Source organism: Anser brachyrhynchus, assembly GCF_964034855.1.
Source record: "Anser brachyrhynchus genome assembly, chromosome: 1".
NCBI lineage: Eukaryota > Metazoa > Chordata > Aves > Anseriformes > Anatidae > Anser > Anser brachyrhynchus.
This window is the reverse complement of record NC_137694.1, coordinates 12,756,505-12,770,804: the sequence shown is the minus strand read 5'-3', so window position 1 is coordinate 12,770,804 and position 14,300 is coordinate 12,756,505. Positions and strand designations below refer to the sequence as shown.

The following is a 14,300-nucleotide window of genomic DNA, read 5'->3' as shown; positions in this document are numbered from 1 at the left end:
CTTGTGCAAGAATGACAATGTCCCCTGTCATCCCTTACTTTTCTGCATGTGTATATTGGAAAAAGAACTTTTTGTTTCCTTGTTAGTAACTTCATTGCTTTCTTATAGTTATAGCATATTTTTTATTTTGTGTGTCTGTGTGTAAAAGAAAATTTTCTTAGAGTCATTTAGTCTACAAAAGACAAAACCAAATCACTGCTAGGTTATAAAACCAGCTGGCTCCCATGAATTCAAGAGTGACATTGGGCAAGCCGTGATATGATCGTTGCTGCACAGTGAGGATGGTAAAGAGCATTGGGAAATTCTGCTTTTTGGTTCCTGGAAGACAGGGAATTTGCTTAAAATGTAAAGGCACCAGAATAGATTGCTACTGAACAATAGTGAGTTCTCAAATGTGCAGATGTGATTATCAACCCTCAGCTACATTTCTATACTGTACTCCTCTGAATTCCAAGGTGAGTTACACATTGTACAATTGTTTCTTAAAGGTATGTAGAGAAAATATATTCTTGAAGATGATTAATTAATTTCCTGTATGAGTCAAGTCACACAAGTTCCAAGTGATTTTTATAGTGATAAAGCTGGTATTTTGAGTGATGCTTTTAGTGTTGAGAATGACTCTTTTTTTTTTTTTTTAAATTTATTTATTTTTTTATTAAATCTCATCCATATTGCAATTAAAAGAAACATGAAGAGCTTCATTGTAATAATTTTGCAGTCTTTCTGGGTGTACTCAACTTTCATTTTAAAGGCCATATATTTCATCTTCATATTTATAGAGAGGAAAAGCTAGTAAATAAAGACTCCACTATGAAAATAATTCAAGTAAAAAATAAAAAAGTATTCTAACCTACTCAATGTATAAACTCTGAAGTGGTATGCAAAACCAGCACAAAATCATATTTAATTTAGGAGCCTTGTTCGAGCTGTGTAAGACTAGAAAAGATTTTAATGGGATCGTCAAAACAGCCTTTGTATGGGATGCCTTGTTCTAACTGTTCACTTAAGATCAGATCAGGATTTTTTTAAACAGATCCATTGCCATTTTACAGGACAGATGTTGATTCACACACCACTAAAACCTTTTATTTTTGAAAGCACTTGCTTTTAGTTTTTATTTCAGAACAAGATATGTATGGGAACAAGGAATGGTTGGGTCTGCATAATGCAGTTTTGTTCTTTTGCAAATGAAGATGAATCTAATTTTTTTTTTTTTTTTTTGCGCAAAATAATGCTTAAGCTAAGTTTTGGGCATGAGCTATGGAGAAATATTCTTATGTTAAGAAGTGTACACTAACATATGAAAGCAGATGTAATACATTGTAAAACATACACAAAAACTGTCTGAAGAAAAAGAAGAATACTTTTCCGTGTTCAAAATATAAACCTATTGTGTAAAAAAAAACAAGAGAAAAAAAAAGAAAAAAAAAAGATTTAGAGTGAGCCTTCTATAACCCTGCAAAGCTCATACAAAAATAAAATGGTGACTTGGCAGCCATGACTGCCCATATTCTAGAGAAGTGATTAAAGAAAGAAGAATTACTAAAACATAAAATGAAGGACAATTAGTTTACAGGACAATGAAGGCTGAAGAATACTTGCCAGAGGAATCCACTCGAAAACCAGTCCTGGGCAGCACTTGTTCTGAATAGGAAAATGGGGAATCAAAGTTGAAATAAATTTCTCAATTTATTTAAAGATGCAGCATCACTTTCTCTGCTGTGTTTTGAATTACCAAAGGGCAGTTTCCACTTTCTGTTGCACATATTTTTTTCTCTTCCCCCCCTTCCTGACTTTCTAGGCAGTATATGCACATATTCCTGCTAGATGTAGACCTCCCTGTCCATTTCTATGCAGAGCGAAAGGGATAGAAAGATGGTAACGTTCCTTTAACAGAACATTGCTTATGATGAAGACAAAAGTATTAATGCATTCAAAATTATGGAAAATAGTGACAATATTTGTGCTTATTCAAGCACAGCAATAAAAGGAAAAGTTTAATGACTATGGTTAGTTGACTTGACCACTACTTTTATTCAATTCAGCTGCAAACATATACAGATACTTTGCTGGTATTAGAGGGGTCAGGAACAAATCTATAGCTGAATTCTGTTACACTTTTTTTGCTGATTTTTAAATGCTGTAACTAAGAGCTTGTTTTATGATCCCTACAGCATCCAGAGTGAGTTGCAAAACATCCCAAACAAGAAGTAGGCATTGGCCTACTGACAGTAAACAGGCAAATAAAGCACTAGTGTGTTCATGTGAATCTAAACCAAAATATAATTGCCAGTCATATTTGATGGTATGAATATGGTAAGGTCTGTAACATCAGCATCTGTAGGACAAGGATTCAACAGATGAGTGAATTTTATCTTCCTGAGACAGAAGATAGGAATAAGTAGGTCATTCCAGGCAGAAAGAGACCAGAGCATGCACTGGAGGGCAGCACTTTTAGCTGAGCCTTATTTGGTTGTAGAGAGGGAAACGAGAAGACACTATTTCATTTATGAACAGCTCTTTATCAACTTGGAAGATTTTGGACTAAAGATACCTGCCTGGCCTTCTGGTGGACTGCTTCATAAAGGTAGCAGTGATAGCAGCTGAGTAATTCACAGTTCACTTGAGTCAATACTGAATAAATGCTCTAGGATAAAAACATTTCCCCCAAAATAAAGATGGAGGCTACTGAATGTCTTATGACTTTTTTTTTTTTTTTTTTTTTTTTTGGATTAGAGTATCTACCATGCCATGACCTGCTCAAATTCACAAGACTGATATCCAGCTTACCTAAAATACGGTCTAGGGACTTGAGTGGATGGGAAAAGCCCTTTGAATATGGTGTTTTGATTGTATCCATGTTCATCTGTTGTGTTGGAAGTTGTGTCATATGGGCTATAGTGTTCTAGTTTCTAGGTGGCTGCATGCCTTTACTTTGGTGGTTATAGGAGTTCCTTCACATGCTTTAGACTTTTTAACGTGATTTGGGATCCTTTGAGATGAGAGGTGTTATCTAAATGTAAATTATTCTATCAGCACAACTCCCCAAAATCAGCACCTTTGAAACTGATGCTGCTCCATTGCAAATGTGGAGAAATGGTTCTTTTTACCCACAGCTTTTCAGGATTTTAATGGAATTTTTAAAAGAGGCAGAATGATTTTAATGTACAGAAAGCAATTTCATCTTGATAGTCTCGATAAGCTTTTATGTTTGAAAGGACCCAAGCCCTTTCTGGTGGTCATCGAGCTAGAATTACTCCTTTGAGCTGCTGTAAGATTGGTTAATTCTTTTTCCAGTTCTGCTTCCAGTCACCCTAATATCCCTTAGATTTGGTCTCAAGCAGCAAAGTGAGTAAAGTGAAAGAAGCACAACTGTGCTCAGTGACAAATCAGGGAACAACTTGCTATGTTAAGATTTTTTTTTTTAAGTTAGCAGTACAGTTTGGCAAATTTTTGTTGTGGCCAAACAAAAGTGACCGTCAATGATCTAATTTCTTTCAGAGCTTGTACTGGGAGTATACACTCCCATATGGGTGTCTTTGCTCTGCCTCTGGAGAACCTCATATAAAGTCTCATGGCTTTATTTATAAGTTCTATGCATAATTTACCATTCAACATCTAGCATTTGTTTTTGTTGTAGTTTAGAAATTCACACCTCTGAAACTTGGTATTTTGCTATGCTGAAGATGTTGAATCAAGCCTAAAAGGTCTTAAACATACTATTGACAGAAAGATAAACCTAAACGTAGACCTTAATTTTTTTGTAAATAGACCAAAACTATGTTCCATTCGGGAGGAGCTTGCCACCAGCAGTCTCTGTCTGTGTGCAGTGCAGGATATTTGTAATTATTTCACTGGCACTTTGAAAAATAGAGTATCATCTAACTGACTGGGCTCGTGAGATAGGCAAACTGTTAGCAACCAGTAAAAAACTTTAAAGAGGGATGATATTTGAATAACATTTAACATATAAGAAAGAGTTTTAGTAGCAACATCTGCCTATGGCAAACGCAGGGATATAGGTAGCTCTTTCCAAAGCTCTCATAGCTCCAGGCTCAAAGACTCTGCAGAGCAGTGGCTTCCAAGGGAAGATGAAGGACCACTGCGTCTAGTCCTCAGCTAGGCAGAATGCACATCATCTGTGCATGTTCTGGCACCTTGTATCTGCCTAGAACAAACTGAACTGGTAATTTTACCAAACCCTGACAGACTCTAGCAAGATTGTTTTTATAAAAAGCTCTGAAATACTTTTTATAGGAAGCTAACCTTTATGTATGGCAATTTGAAACTTTCCATTTCCCTACTATTAAATTCATTTTGGCATTTTCTAAAGTTTGACTGCATTTATCTCCCTGTATCCACCTCTCAGGAAATGTGGCAGCAGAAGGCATATTTGGAGAGGCCAGGCTAAAGAGACCAGACTGCCCACTACTACTTCCACCATGAACAGACCTTCAAAGTGCAGACAGAGGAAGAGGGTAGAGGATTCACTAGTACGAAAAGAGCATCCCAAGTGTCTTCCCTCTCTGTATCCTATATCTTTGACTTCTCTAAAAGTAAAGCAGTAAAGAGAAGAATGAATTATTTTTTGATAATAAGTCTCAAGAAATCACTATCAAGGCATCTGTACTGCCTGATTTTTTTTCCTCTCTTTTGTTTTTTTTTGTGGTTCTCATAGATGTTATCTCAATAGAATAAAAAAAATCACAAAACTCTAGATAATCATCCATTTACCCAGCATCTGTGCAGGCTGAAACAGAAATCAAAACATTGCTGCAAGGAGTCTGCCTATCTCTAGGTGATCCAGTTTTGGTAACTTCAGTTACTCCTGTGGCTAGCAGAAACCTCTGGTAGCATCCTACACACAGATGGCATCTTTCCCAATACAGGTAGGTCTTTTCCTTTCTTCCGTTGTTCACAATGGCAGCTGAATAAGTGTGGGCTGCAGAGACCTTCCTGCTGTTGCATGGAAGAGGTTGCATTTGGAAGAGGAAAAGTGGAGATGGTTCATTTGGGAGCAACTGTTTCAGCAGCAGCTGCACCAGCACCAGCAGCAATTCCTCCAAATGCTATTTCACTGGTGATACTTCCCATGTTGGGTTAGATGGCAGTGCAAGAGGAAGCTCTGGATTGTGAAGCTATTTGCTGCTCATACAGTTATCTCCTGCTCTATCTGGTCAAAGACCAGATCCAGCCCATCTGCCCACTGTTGGATCCATATGCTTTAACCTATTCTTGAAAATTTCTGTTTACTGTGGCTCTCTAGGAAATCTCAGTCAGTATTTATAAAATATCCTTACATCTAGAGATCTTCTTCTAATCTTTATCAAATCTACCTTCCTGCAGTTTTATCCCATTACTTCTTGACTGTGTAGACAAGCAGATTTTTTTTTTTTTGGTGTGGGGGGGGTGCAAATCCAGTTCTCTCAATAAATTGGATAAAATAAAATAAAGATCTTATCTGAGCTCAAACAGTGGCTACTATGCCAATCACCTGTGAGATACCCTCTCTATAACTGCTAAATAAGGAGAGAATTTACAATAAATAGGATGAGAGGTTGGCTTATTGGTTTGTTCAATTTTAGTTTCCTTTCTTTACGTAAAGTGCTTAATAGCTGTTTCCATCCTCTTTATTGTTGGTTACCTCTCCTGAACCAAATATCCCATATTCCCGTTATCCATCTGTTTGCAGGACGAGAAAACAAGGTTGCTAATTTGATAAGGTCTTGGTTAGGAAGGAAGATTTGTAGTGTCTTTTATTGGACCAGCTGTTACACTGGAAAAAAAACAACACGGTATTAGACTCAGGGTTCCCTCTGTCAGAAGTCATTTCAGGCCTTCTTGGATCTTATTTCTAAACATTGTAATATAAAGAGAAATTTCTAGGAATTTCTAGACACTCAGAAGCAAGGAACAAAACAACCATAATATGAGCTTTCCTTACAACTAACTCCAAGTCATGAATACAGTTATATCATGAATTCTTGCATTTCTTTGGGGGAACACAGATTATACACCGCTTCTTTGCAAAGATTTTCACACACATAAAATGTGTAGATATCCATATTTCTATCTGATCTCAGAGGAAACTCACATTTACCAGCCTACCTTCTGGCAACCAGTTAAAAGACTTATTTTATTTAAAGTATTTATTTTTAAAGAATGCAGTCAGATGTAACATATGATGTGTGTTAGCATTTGCTGGCTGTAATCTGATCATGCATGTCAGTCAGATCATTACCTGTATTCTGATCATTAGCAAAGTGAAAGACCAAGAACTGGGGAATGACTCTTTTGTTTAGTAGATACAGCTGAAAGACTCCTGAAGTTGCAAACTATGAAAATAAGGGCAGAGTTTAAACAAGTCTGTTTCAGTAAAAATAGGCATCTAAATAAGAACATTTGAGAGTACAGTTTAGGGAAGAATCTCTTCTCGTCTTTCTAACCAGTAATCAGTTCAATGTGTCAAAAATATAAAACAAATAATAATAAAAAAACCCTCTTTTGATAGTAACTGTATTAAACAAGTAAAATATGAAATAGAAGAGGAATTGTTCCTTATGGGGAGAGCACCCTGAAAAATCCATGGGGGTGTAGGTGACATCCTAGTGTTTGAAAAGAAAGGAAAAATACCTACACTATGCTTCTTTAAATAATCTAGCTGACTCCTGTTACTGTGTTTGCTGGAGAAAAAAGTTTGGGAAGAAAAGGTGAATGGGAAAATTCTGATGAATAGGGACTAACTAGTTTGGTGATTACTGCATTGTGAATGCAACTGTGTAGACCTAAATCTAAACTGGATTTCATGATATCTTCAAGAGCTGAGGAATGTGAAGCTCTGATCTTTAACAGCTGGAAGAAAGAAGGCAGAAGGCTTTCCTGTTGATTTGACTGAGTCACCTGTCATGCTCCTCTCACCTATGAACAGAGCCGATGCATGGGCACAGACTGCCTGTCTCTTCTGTTGGATCATTTCCTCCTCAAGCTTGATAGTGGAGCTATATCAGAATATGAAACCACATTTGCTATGTTCATCATCTTTGTACTCCTCCTCCCAGGAAGAACTTCTTTACCTCAGTCTGCTGAAGGTGTATGATTCTGGCTTGGGCATCATAGACTGACATATAACAGAAATAAATTTGAACTATGGGGACTACTACGGGAGCTCAAAGGCTCTTACTATACACCAAAATTTCCATATCAGGTAAATCAAAAGCCAAAGGTAGGTTTGCTATCAGAAGATAGGATAGTAAAAAACCCGCAGATCTGGCTTTATGCTTAGTTTAAAATAAATTACACTCTGTAAATACATTTTAAGAAGTCACAGTTTTGAAAATGAAATCTGCAAAATATTTATGAAAGTAAATAAACAATAAACAAGAGCTGGGACACAATCCTGTCTGAACTGAAATGAAAATAATGTTTCAGCATCTCAGTCCTACCCATGAGAGAGTTTTACAAATTAACAGGATGAATATGATCATGTAACAATGTCCTCACCAAACATGGCAAAGAGCTGTTTGAAAGTGTCCACAGGCAATGCTCTTCCCATTGGTCTCATGCCATGCTCAGCAGGAGATGATAACCTGTGACCAATTCTCCAATGCTTACAAGTCAGTTTTCTTACTTAGATTATTACTTTGACTTCTTAAGTATACCCTGTCACTTTGCAGATGAAAATCTACTTGTATACCTCTTAGTAAAATGTAAATTGCTTGAGAGAAAGGAATACTGCATCTTTAATACTACAATCGGTTGTAAAACTGACATTTCATATTAGCATAGGTCATTTGGGACCTACTTTACAATTCAATAATCAAAATCACTTTACATCCACAGTACTGCGATGATGATATTCTTATAATTCCATTTGAAAATGTTTTAGGTTTCACTGTCAGTTCTTATAAGCAGAAAATCCATTTTGTCATGGCGTATAAGTTCTTAGCCTTTTTCTCTATGCTGTTGCTTGAGGTAGAAAAAGATGCAGGAAAAACAACAACCTGTACTGTTTAGAAATTATTTGGAGAAATTGCCTTGCTCATACTCTAGGTCAAGGACTAGTTTGATGATAAAACATAATAATTAGTAGTTTCCTAATACCCTCTTATTTACTAAGTGAAGGCAGGCATGTCTCACTGATATAAGAGGCAGGAACTGGTGAACAGAAAGTTTGAAATATACGCAAAACTGAGCATAAGGAAGATTTGAAACTAGAATCTTGTTTTCTGGACTCTGTCCCAAACCCTTTACGCATAGAGAAAAACCTACTTCATATTTCTATAATACTTCAGATTGCTATGTATTTAACACTACCATAGTACCAAGTATTACACTTACTAGTTTGCAATTAAATATGCACACACACACATATATATTTTCATACACCTTAAAAAAATGTGAAACTTCTTAGACTGAAGGTAAGCCAAAATGGAGAAAAATTAGAGGCTCCCTAAATTTTTGAATTCAGTTGTGTAGGCCTTCAGCCAACAAACAATGACTAGAAAATTCTGGTTTGCTGTAGGCTATGCCAAAGACCCATCAGGTGATAACACATTCAGTTCTATACACCTGACTGTTTTTGTTTTTTTTTTTTTCTTTAATGTCCTGTGAATATCACATTTAGGAAGCCCTGATGGCCTTAGTGTTTTTCTGCAAAAATGGCATTTTCAAAGTTACACATTATTGGTCAGAATAATGTTTAACAAATCTTGCTTGTTGCTGATACTTTCTATTGTATATGTTCTGAATACCTGCAGTGATATTTTAGAGCAAAGGCAGCTTGTGAATATGTATTAAAATGCCTGTCTGGTACCCTTATTCTGTGTGAGAAAACAACCTTTATTTCATGAAGGCTAATAATGCATGATGCTAATACATTTACTATTTATGTTTCACAGCCGTTGGTGGACTTTGCTTTTTGGTTCTTTTCCAGTTTGTCTGACTGGCAGAAGAAAAAAATTACACTGCATAAGACAGATAGATGATGGATTTGAAATGAACTTGGGGAATTCACTGTGGTCAGGAGAGAAATTAACGTGAGATTTTGAAGAAGGAACCTCCGTCCTTCCAGTAAAAGGTGGATCTGTAATTGTTCAGATTTCACTTTCAATGAGAGCTTATCACTAGCTTATCTCATTCTTCCTACTGGCATTTCTGTGTCACAGCACCAGTCCTGGACTACAACACTGATTGAAGGAGAAACATAACCTTACTGCTGTAAAGAAAGGTTTCATTTTGCTGTTTTCTTTAGAGGACCATAAAACCAAAATTCTATTACACGTTTTAGAAAAGGTGAAATACTATAGCATTATGATTCTCAACAGCTCTGTGTCCCCTGTTTGAGTGATGTCTGCCTATGCAGGCCTCTGAACAAAGTTGGTTTTAAACTGTGTTTACAACAAATACAACAAATACTGTTCAAAATAAAATATAATAAAATATAAGTAAGAGAGGATAAGGAGAATGTATAAAGGCAAAAATGTTAAATTCAGGAGAATGAGTTCTGTGGAGCTCCAGTTACAGCTGTAACAACTGGTGCATAATATTTTCATTAACAGGAAATTCCTGCTCTGATGTTTCATGTTAGAGCTTCTGTGCCTGACTTCCATGGTTATCAGCAGAGTCACAATGCTGTCACACTACAAGGACATATTTCTCTCATAAGGAGAAAGAAGTCAAAGGATTTGCCTTTAAGACATCTAACATGTGCAGTTGGATGGAAAAAGGCAAAATAACCCAGTTATTTGAGCAGGTCTTCTCAATTTCTGAGTTTGGCAAAAAAAATGTTTACAGCAGAAAGCTGCATAGGTTCTTTTTAATGGGGAGAAGAAATAAAACAAACAAAAAAAGAAGAGATACAAACAAATAAGAAGAGATTTAGCTGCAGAAAGGAATAAGAAAGATAGAAGAAAATAATTTCCCTTCTTTTAGGCAGCAATTTTGGAGGATGTGACATCATCAATCTTGGGAAACACTTTATACTCCTGTTTGGCTACTTTGAGCTACTGTGTGCAGCTGATGGCAGGTGACAGGAGATGCAGGTGACAACTAAGAGGTGAGAGCTGACAGAGAACAGGTAATGGGTGACAAACAATTTTCCGAGGAGCTATGACTTACAAAATGCATTGGTACTCCACTTTTGTACTAATGCATCATTTGATTCATCTCAAACCTGTATTGGTAGAACTGCCTCTACAAAACCATTTTCAGTGCAGTAGCAGTAGTCTTTTGCAATTCATGTGATTATTAAAAATTGAAATCTCCCTATTGCACAAGGTCATGTAGGTCCTTCACATGCCTAGGGCAGAAAAACATTTCTGTAGAATGAAAATGATCCTCTTTTGTGGTGCTTTCATGCTTGGAAACCCTCTCTTGCTATCATTAGGTAGGGATGAGCATATCTAGCGGCTAGAGCAAAAAAAGCCTGTGAATCAGGCTCCTTGGATCTAGTTCTTGCTCTCAGCTTTGAGTCATGTCAATTGTGCTTCTCACACAACTACGCTGTGATGCGTAACATATTCGTTTCCTTGATGGGGAAGCATGAGGCTTTGATAAGGTCCTGGTGAGTGCCGACTGCAGTGAGATCTTCTGATAAAAGGTTCTGTAGAAATTCAGAACTACGGCAGTATGAAAAAGAACTGTTTAATAACAGTTTCACTGTGAGAGAAACAAAAAGCTAACACTACCTCTTTCTTTTAGAGTTTTCCAGGTCATGATTGTTCACTTCCTTGCACTATTTTTAGAAGACGATCCTCTTTCTTTTCAGGTCTTGCCAGAATATAAGGCAAACTTGCTTTGAGATAAGAACTACTTAAACCCGAAAGTAGCTGAACTTTTCCTGTACCCTTAAAGAGTATGTCTACACCAAAGACAACCAGCCTGACACAGCCATATGGCAGGAAACTAAGTGTGCATTATCTTGAAACTTTCTCCCATGCACTCAATTTAGATGACAATTTCTTGACTCAATAATGGATTTCCTGCCTGTTGTTTCTCTCACTTCAGGAAATGCTAGTACTATGTAGAGGAAAAACAAACAAACAAACAAACAAAAGCAATCAAAGGCATGATGAATTGAATTTCTTAAAATGTGTGCTGATGGCATGTATGAAAAAAAATGACAGTGACATCAAAGACATTTGGAAGCAGTTATTTATGACCAAGGGACATGAATGAATGCAGAAGAGATCTGGTTGGGAAATATTGAATCAAGACTTAGAAGAAATGTCTGTAGGATGTAAGAGTCAGAAGAGAACAGATTAAAGCTTTCAGGATTAACTGTAAAATCAGGATACTTGGAAATCTGAGGAGTGATTACTGCAGTATTACTTTACATCCCTCACTTTCTTGTTTTGGGCATAAGAGCTTCATGCTGTTAATTCTGATTTTTGCTAGGTATATGTCTGAAGAAGGCTTGTGTACAACTTTCAGTTGCCTCTTGGACAGAATTCAAATGCAATTAGGTCTTTTAAACACAGGTTTTAGCATAATTCCATGATTCTATGATTTATAATAGACTAACGTGCGCGCCTGAACACAGTAAGAGCATAACGTGTAACCCTGCCATAATGTGTGCGCCTGAACATGGAAGCATATGCCAGCCAAAGACTAGAGTTCATGTTGGTTAAGGAAGTAAGCAGAAAACTCATAGAAGGCACCCATAAACAATAATGGGTGCCTTATTATTTTGTTGAAAAAAACTGTAACCGAAGAATTAAGGCCAAGGCACTGAGGAACCCTTGCACCAACCCAGTGTTTATGACAATAGCATATATCCTTCTGAATATCCCTTTGCACGCTGGAGAAATTTGTACCTCCCATATCATGGATTGGGATAGTTTAGGTTTATCTCTATGTCACAGGGCTCAATTAATATAAATTGGTTTATCTGGACTAGTTATATTGCAGTACAATATTTTATGTGTAATTTATAAAATAATTTGGATTAGAGAGTAAGTAATTTCTAAAATGAATTGAAACTGATACGTACAAGTAAAAACAGCTATGAAAAAACTCAGTTAAAAAAAACACATTACTTTGAAGCTTTGATCTTAACAAGTATTAAAGCTCTGGACATTTTAGAATAACAGTTTTTAGCTAAAATGTTCTTTACAGTAAGAAATAGATTAAACTTTTATTCTTATTGTGGAAGATATGCCGTATACTCCTTGGGGTTGTAATTAAATGATCTTTAAGGTCCCTTCTAACCCAAACCATTCTAAGATTCTATGATTAAAAACACACAAAATCAAGAAGGACATCTTGTTAGCTCAGTACTGTTTTGAATAGATCTTCAAATAGTGCCTGTTAGGATTATAGGTTTCTTTCTAACTACCAAGGACAACATCATAACTTGTCATAACTGTTTTTATAAAAACAAGTGATATGGAAATTTCTTTATACAAACTTCACTTCAAAGTAAAAGTAAGTGGAAAAATTTTGTATTGATAATTTCACATCCTTTTATTGGTTAACTATGAAGAGAAGTAACACATCAAAATATAGTAGCATATATACTTCACTAAGGATTTGGGTCAAAATGAGGAGAGCAGAAATATCAGGAAACAAACCTGTGAAAGTCAAACTTTAAAATCTAGGAAGATCTAGGAAAATATGTAAGTGTAGATTTCTTGAATAATTTTTAATGGCTTATGTTAACAGGGATTATAGTTGCTTTCTTTAAATTACAAACGCTAATTAAGGAAAACTATGTTAACAACAGCACATTCATAGGCAAAAGCTTACAATATTAAAAGGCCAGCAGGATGAACAGGATTTTCACTTACGCCTACTTTCATAAATAGCTCTTGATTTCTCATACAGCTCATATGGGTCAGGTTTCCGTGGATCAAAGGCCTCTGTTGAATCGGGAAATGAACTCCTGTGAAGAGTGGGTGGATAGGGAATATTCTGTGGTAGAGCTGGAGCAGATAGGCTTGTTTGAGGGCTGCCTTGATTCTCCCATCGTTCCATCATCTGGAATAAAAACATACAGACAAGAAAGGTGTTTTGCAAAAACGGTGACTGCTACAATCAGGCTAAAGACAGTGATTTCAGTAAAAGGTAAAGTATTTTGTAAAATTAACAAATCCCTTTGCTGTCTTTTGAGATAAATGATGTACGTTGTGTACATCACAATTTATAAAATTATTTGTTGAAATTTACTTGTTAATTTGTTGCTCGTGGGAAGGTGTGATCTTTCTCAGATAAAACGACCCTGTGTGGATTAGGACTCAACATTACCCTGCCGCATGTTGACTGTCTCTTACAGAATACACTGAGCTATTGGAAAGCATTCTGCTAAAGGCAAAATCTGTGTGACTGTGAAGTTATAGTTACCAGATTCATCAAAATATACAACTGAACATAGTATTTAAAAAAGAAGTGCCCAGACAGGGTTGCAACTGAATGATCTTAATGCTGTATCTTTTCAGAATGCATGTAAATACCAGGCTGCAAAGGGAGAAAGAGGTAGATTACTGTAACTGCAAACAGAATTTACTTGAAGAAAAAGAGCCAACGAAAGCAAAATTATTAAAGTACCTATTTGAGCAACTAGTAATACTTGACAGAAGAAGGTTAGCATTAATCTGATGCAGACTTTTTCATTTCTTGCAGTTTCTTTCCCATATCAAAAATTATATTGCTGTCATCCAGTCAAGCTCCCAAGCATAGGATAAGTTTTTCTACTCTTCCCGACAATTTAGAGAGAAATACACAGCAGTGTATTGACTATTCATGAAAGCTACCTCAATCCAAATTTTCTCCAAGATTCCCTTTAGTGGTCTCTGAAGCACATCAATCTAGAAGGGAATATGGATTGTGAAAAAGAAGACGTGGAGATATTGGGGATTTTTCTTTTTGAGAGAGTTGATTAAGTTAAACAAAACACAAATGTTTATCCCAGGAAATGAATATTTGACTTTGCCTGTGACCCCTGCTGAAGCAAAAGCTAGTAAAGCCTCCAGAAGTGTGCTCTCTCACATAGCCCATCAATCAGTTAATTCCACAAAAAATTACTCTCAGAACCAAACTGCACTGCAATTCAGTATCACTGGCTTCTAGTGTTGTATCAGCAGTGTCTTATCAAAGACGTTTGCAAGTCTACAGAAAATCTGCTCTACAAATTGTGATTATCCTTCACATTCAGCTCCTTGGTTTCAGAAGGTACGTGGCTCATCAGGTGAGCTTTGCTCTCTGTTCTGATGATTAACAGCATCAGGCTTTTTCGCCAAGTATTGTGTGGACTACAGATGCTTTAGAGTCCTTGTGGAAAATATGTTGAGCAACTTCACTGCACA

General features: G+C 36.4%; 1 protein-coding gene across 12 annotated transcripts in view; it reads right to left on the bottom strand.

The window, feature by feature from the left end:
• Positions 1-14,300, bottom strand: part of MAGI2 (membrane associated guanylate kinase, WW and PDZ domain containing 2) — an 817,299-nt gene that overhangs the window by 75,346 nt on the left and 727,653 nt on the right. For 10 of the 12 annotated variants that reach the window (XM_080581211.1, XM_080581210.1, XM_080581215.1 and 7 more), the window contains one exon: positions 12,786-12,975. In XM_080581211.1, coding sequence (XP_080437337.1) covers positions 12,786-12,975 — 190 coding nt within the window. Of the gene's footprint in view, positions 1-1,602; positions 1,645-12,785; positions 12,976-14,300 lie in introns of all 12 variants that reach the window. The other 2 variants (XM_080581212.1, XM_080581213.1) reach the window with 1 other exon arrangement.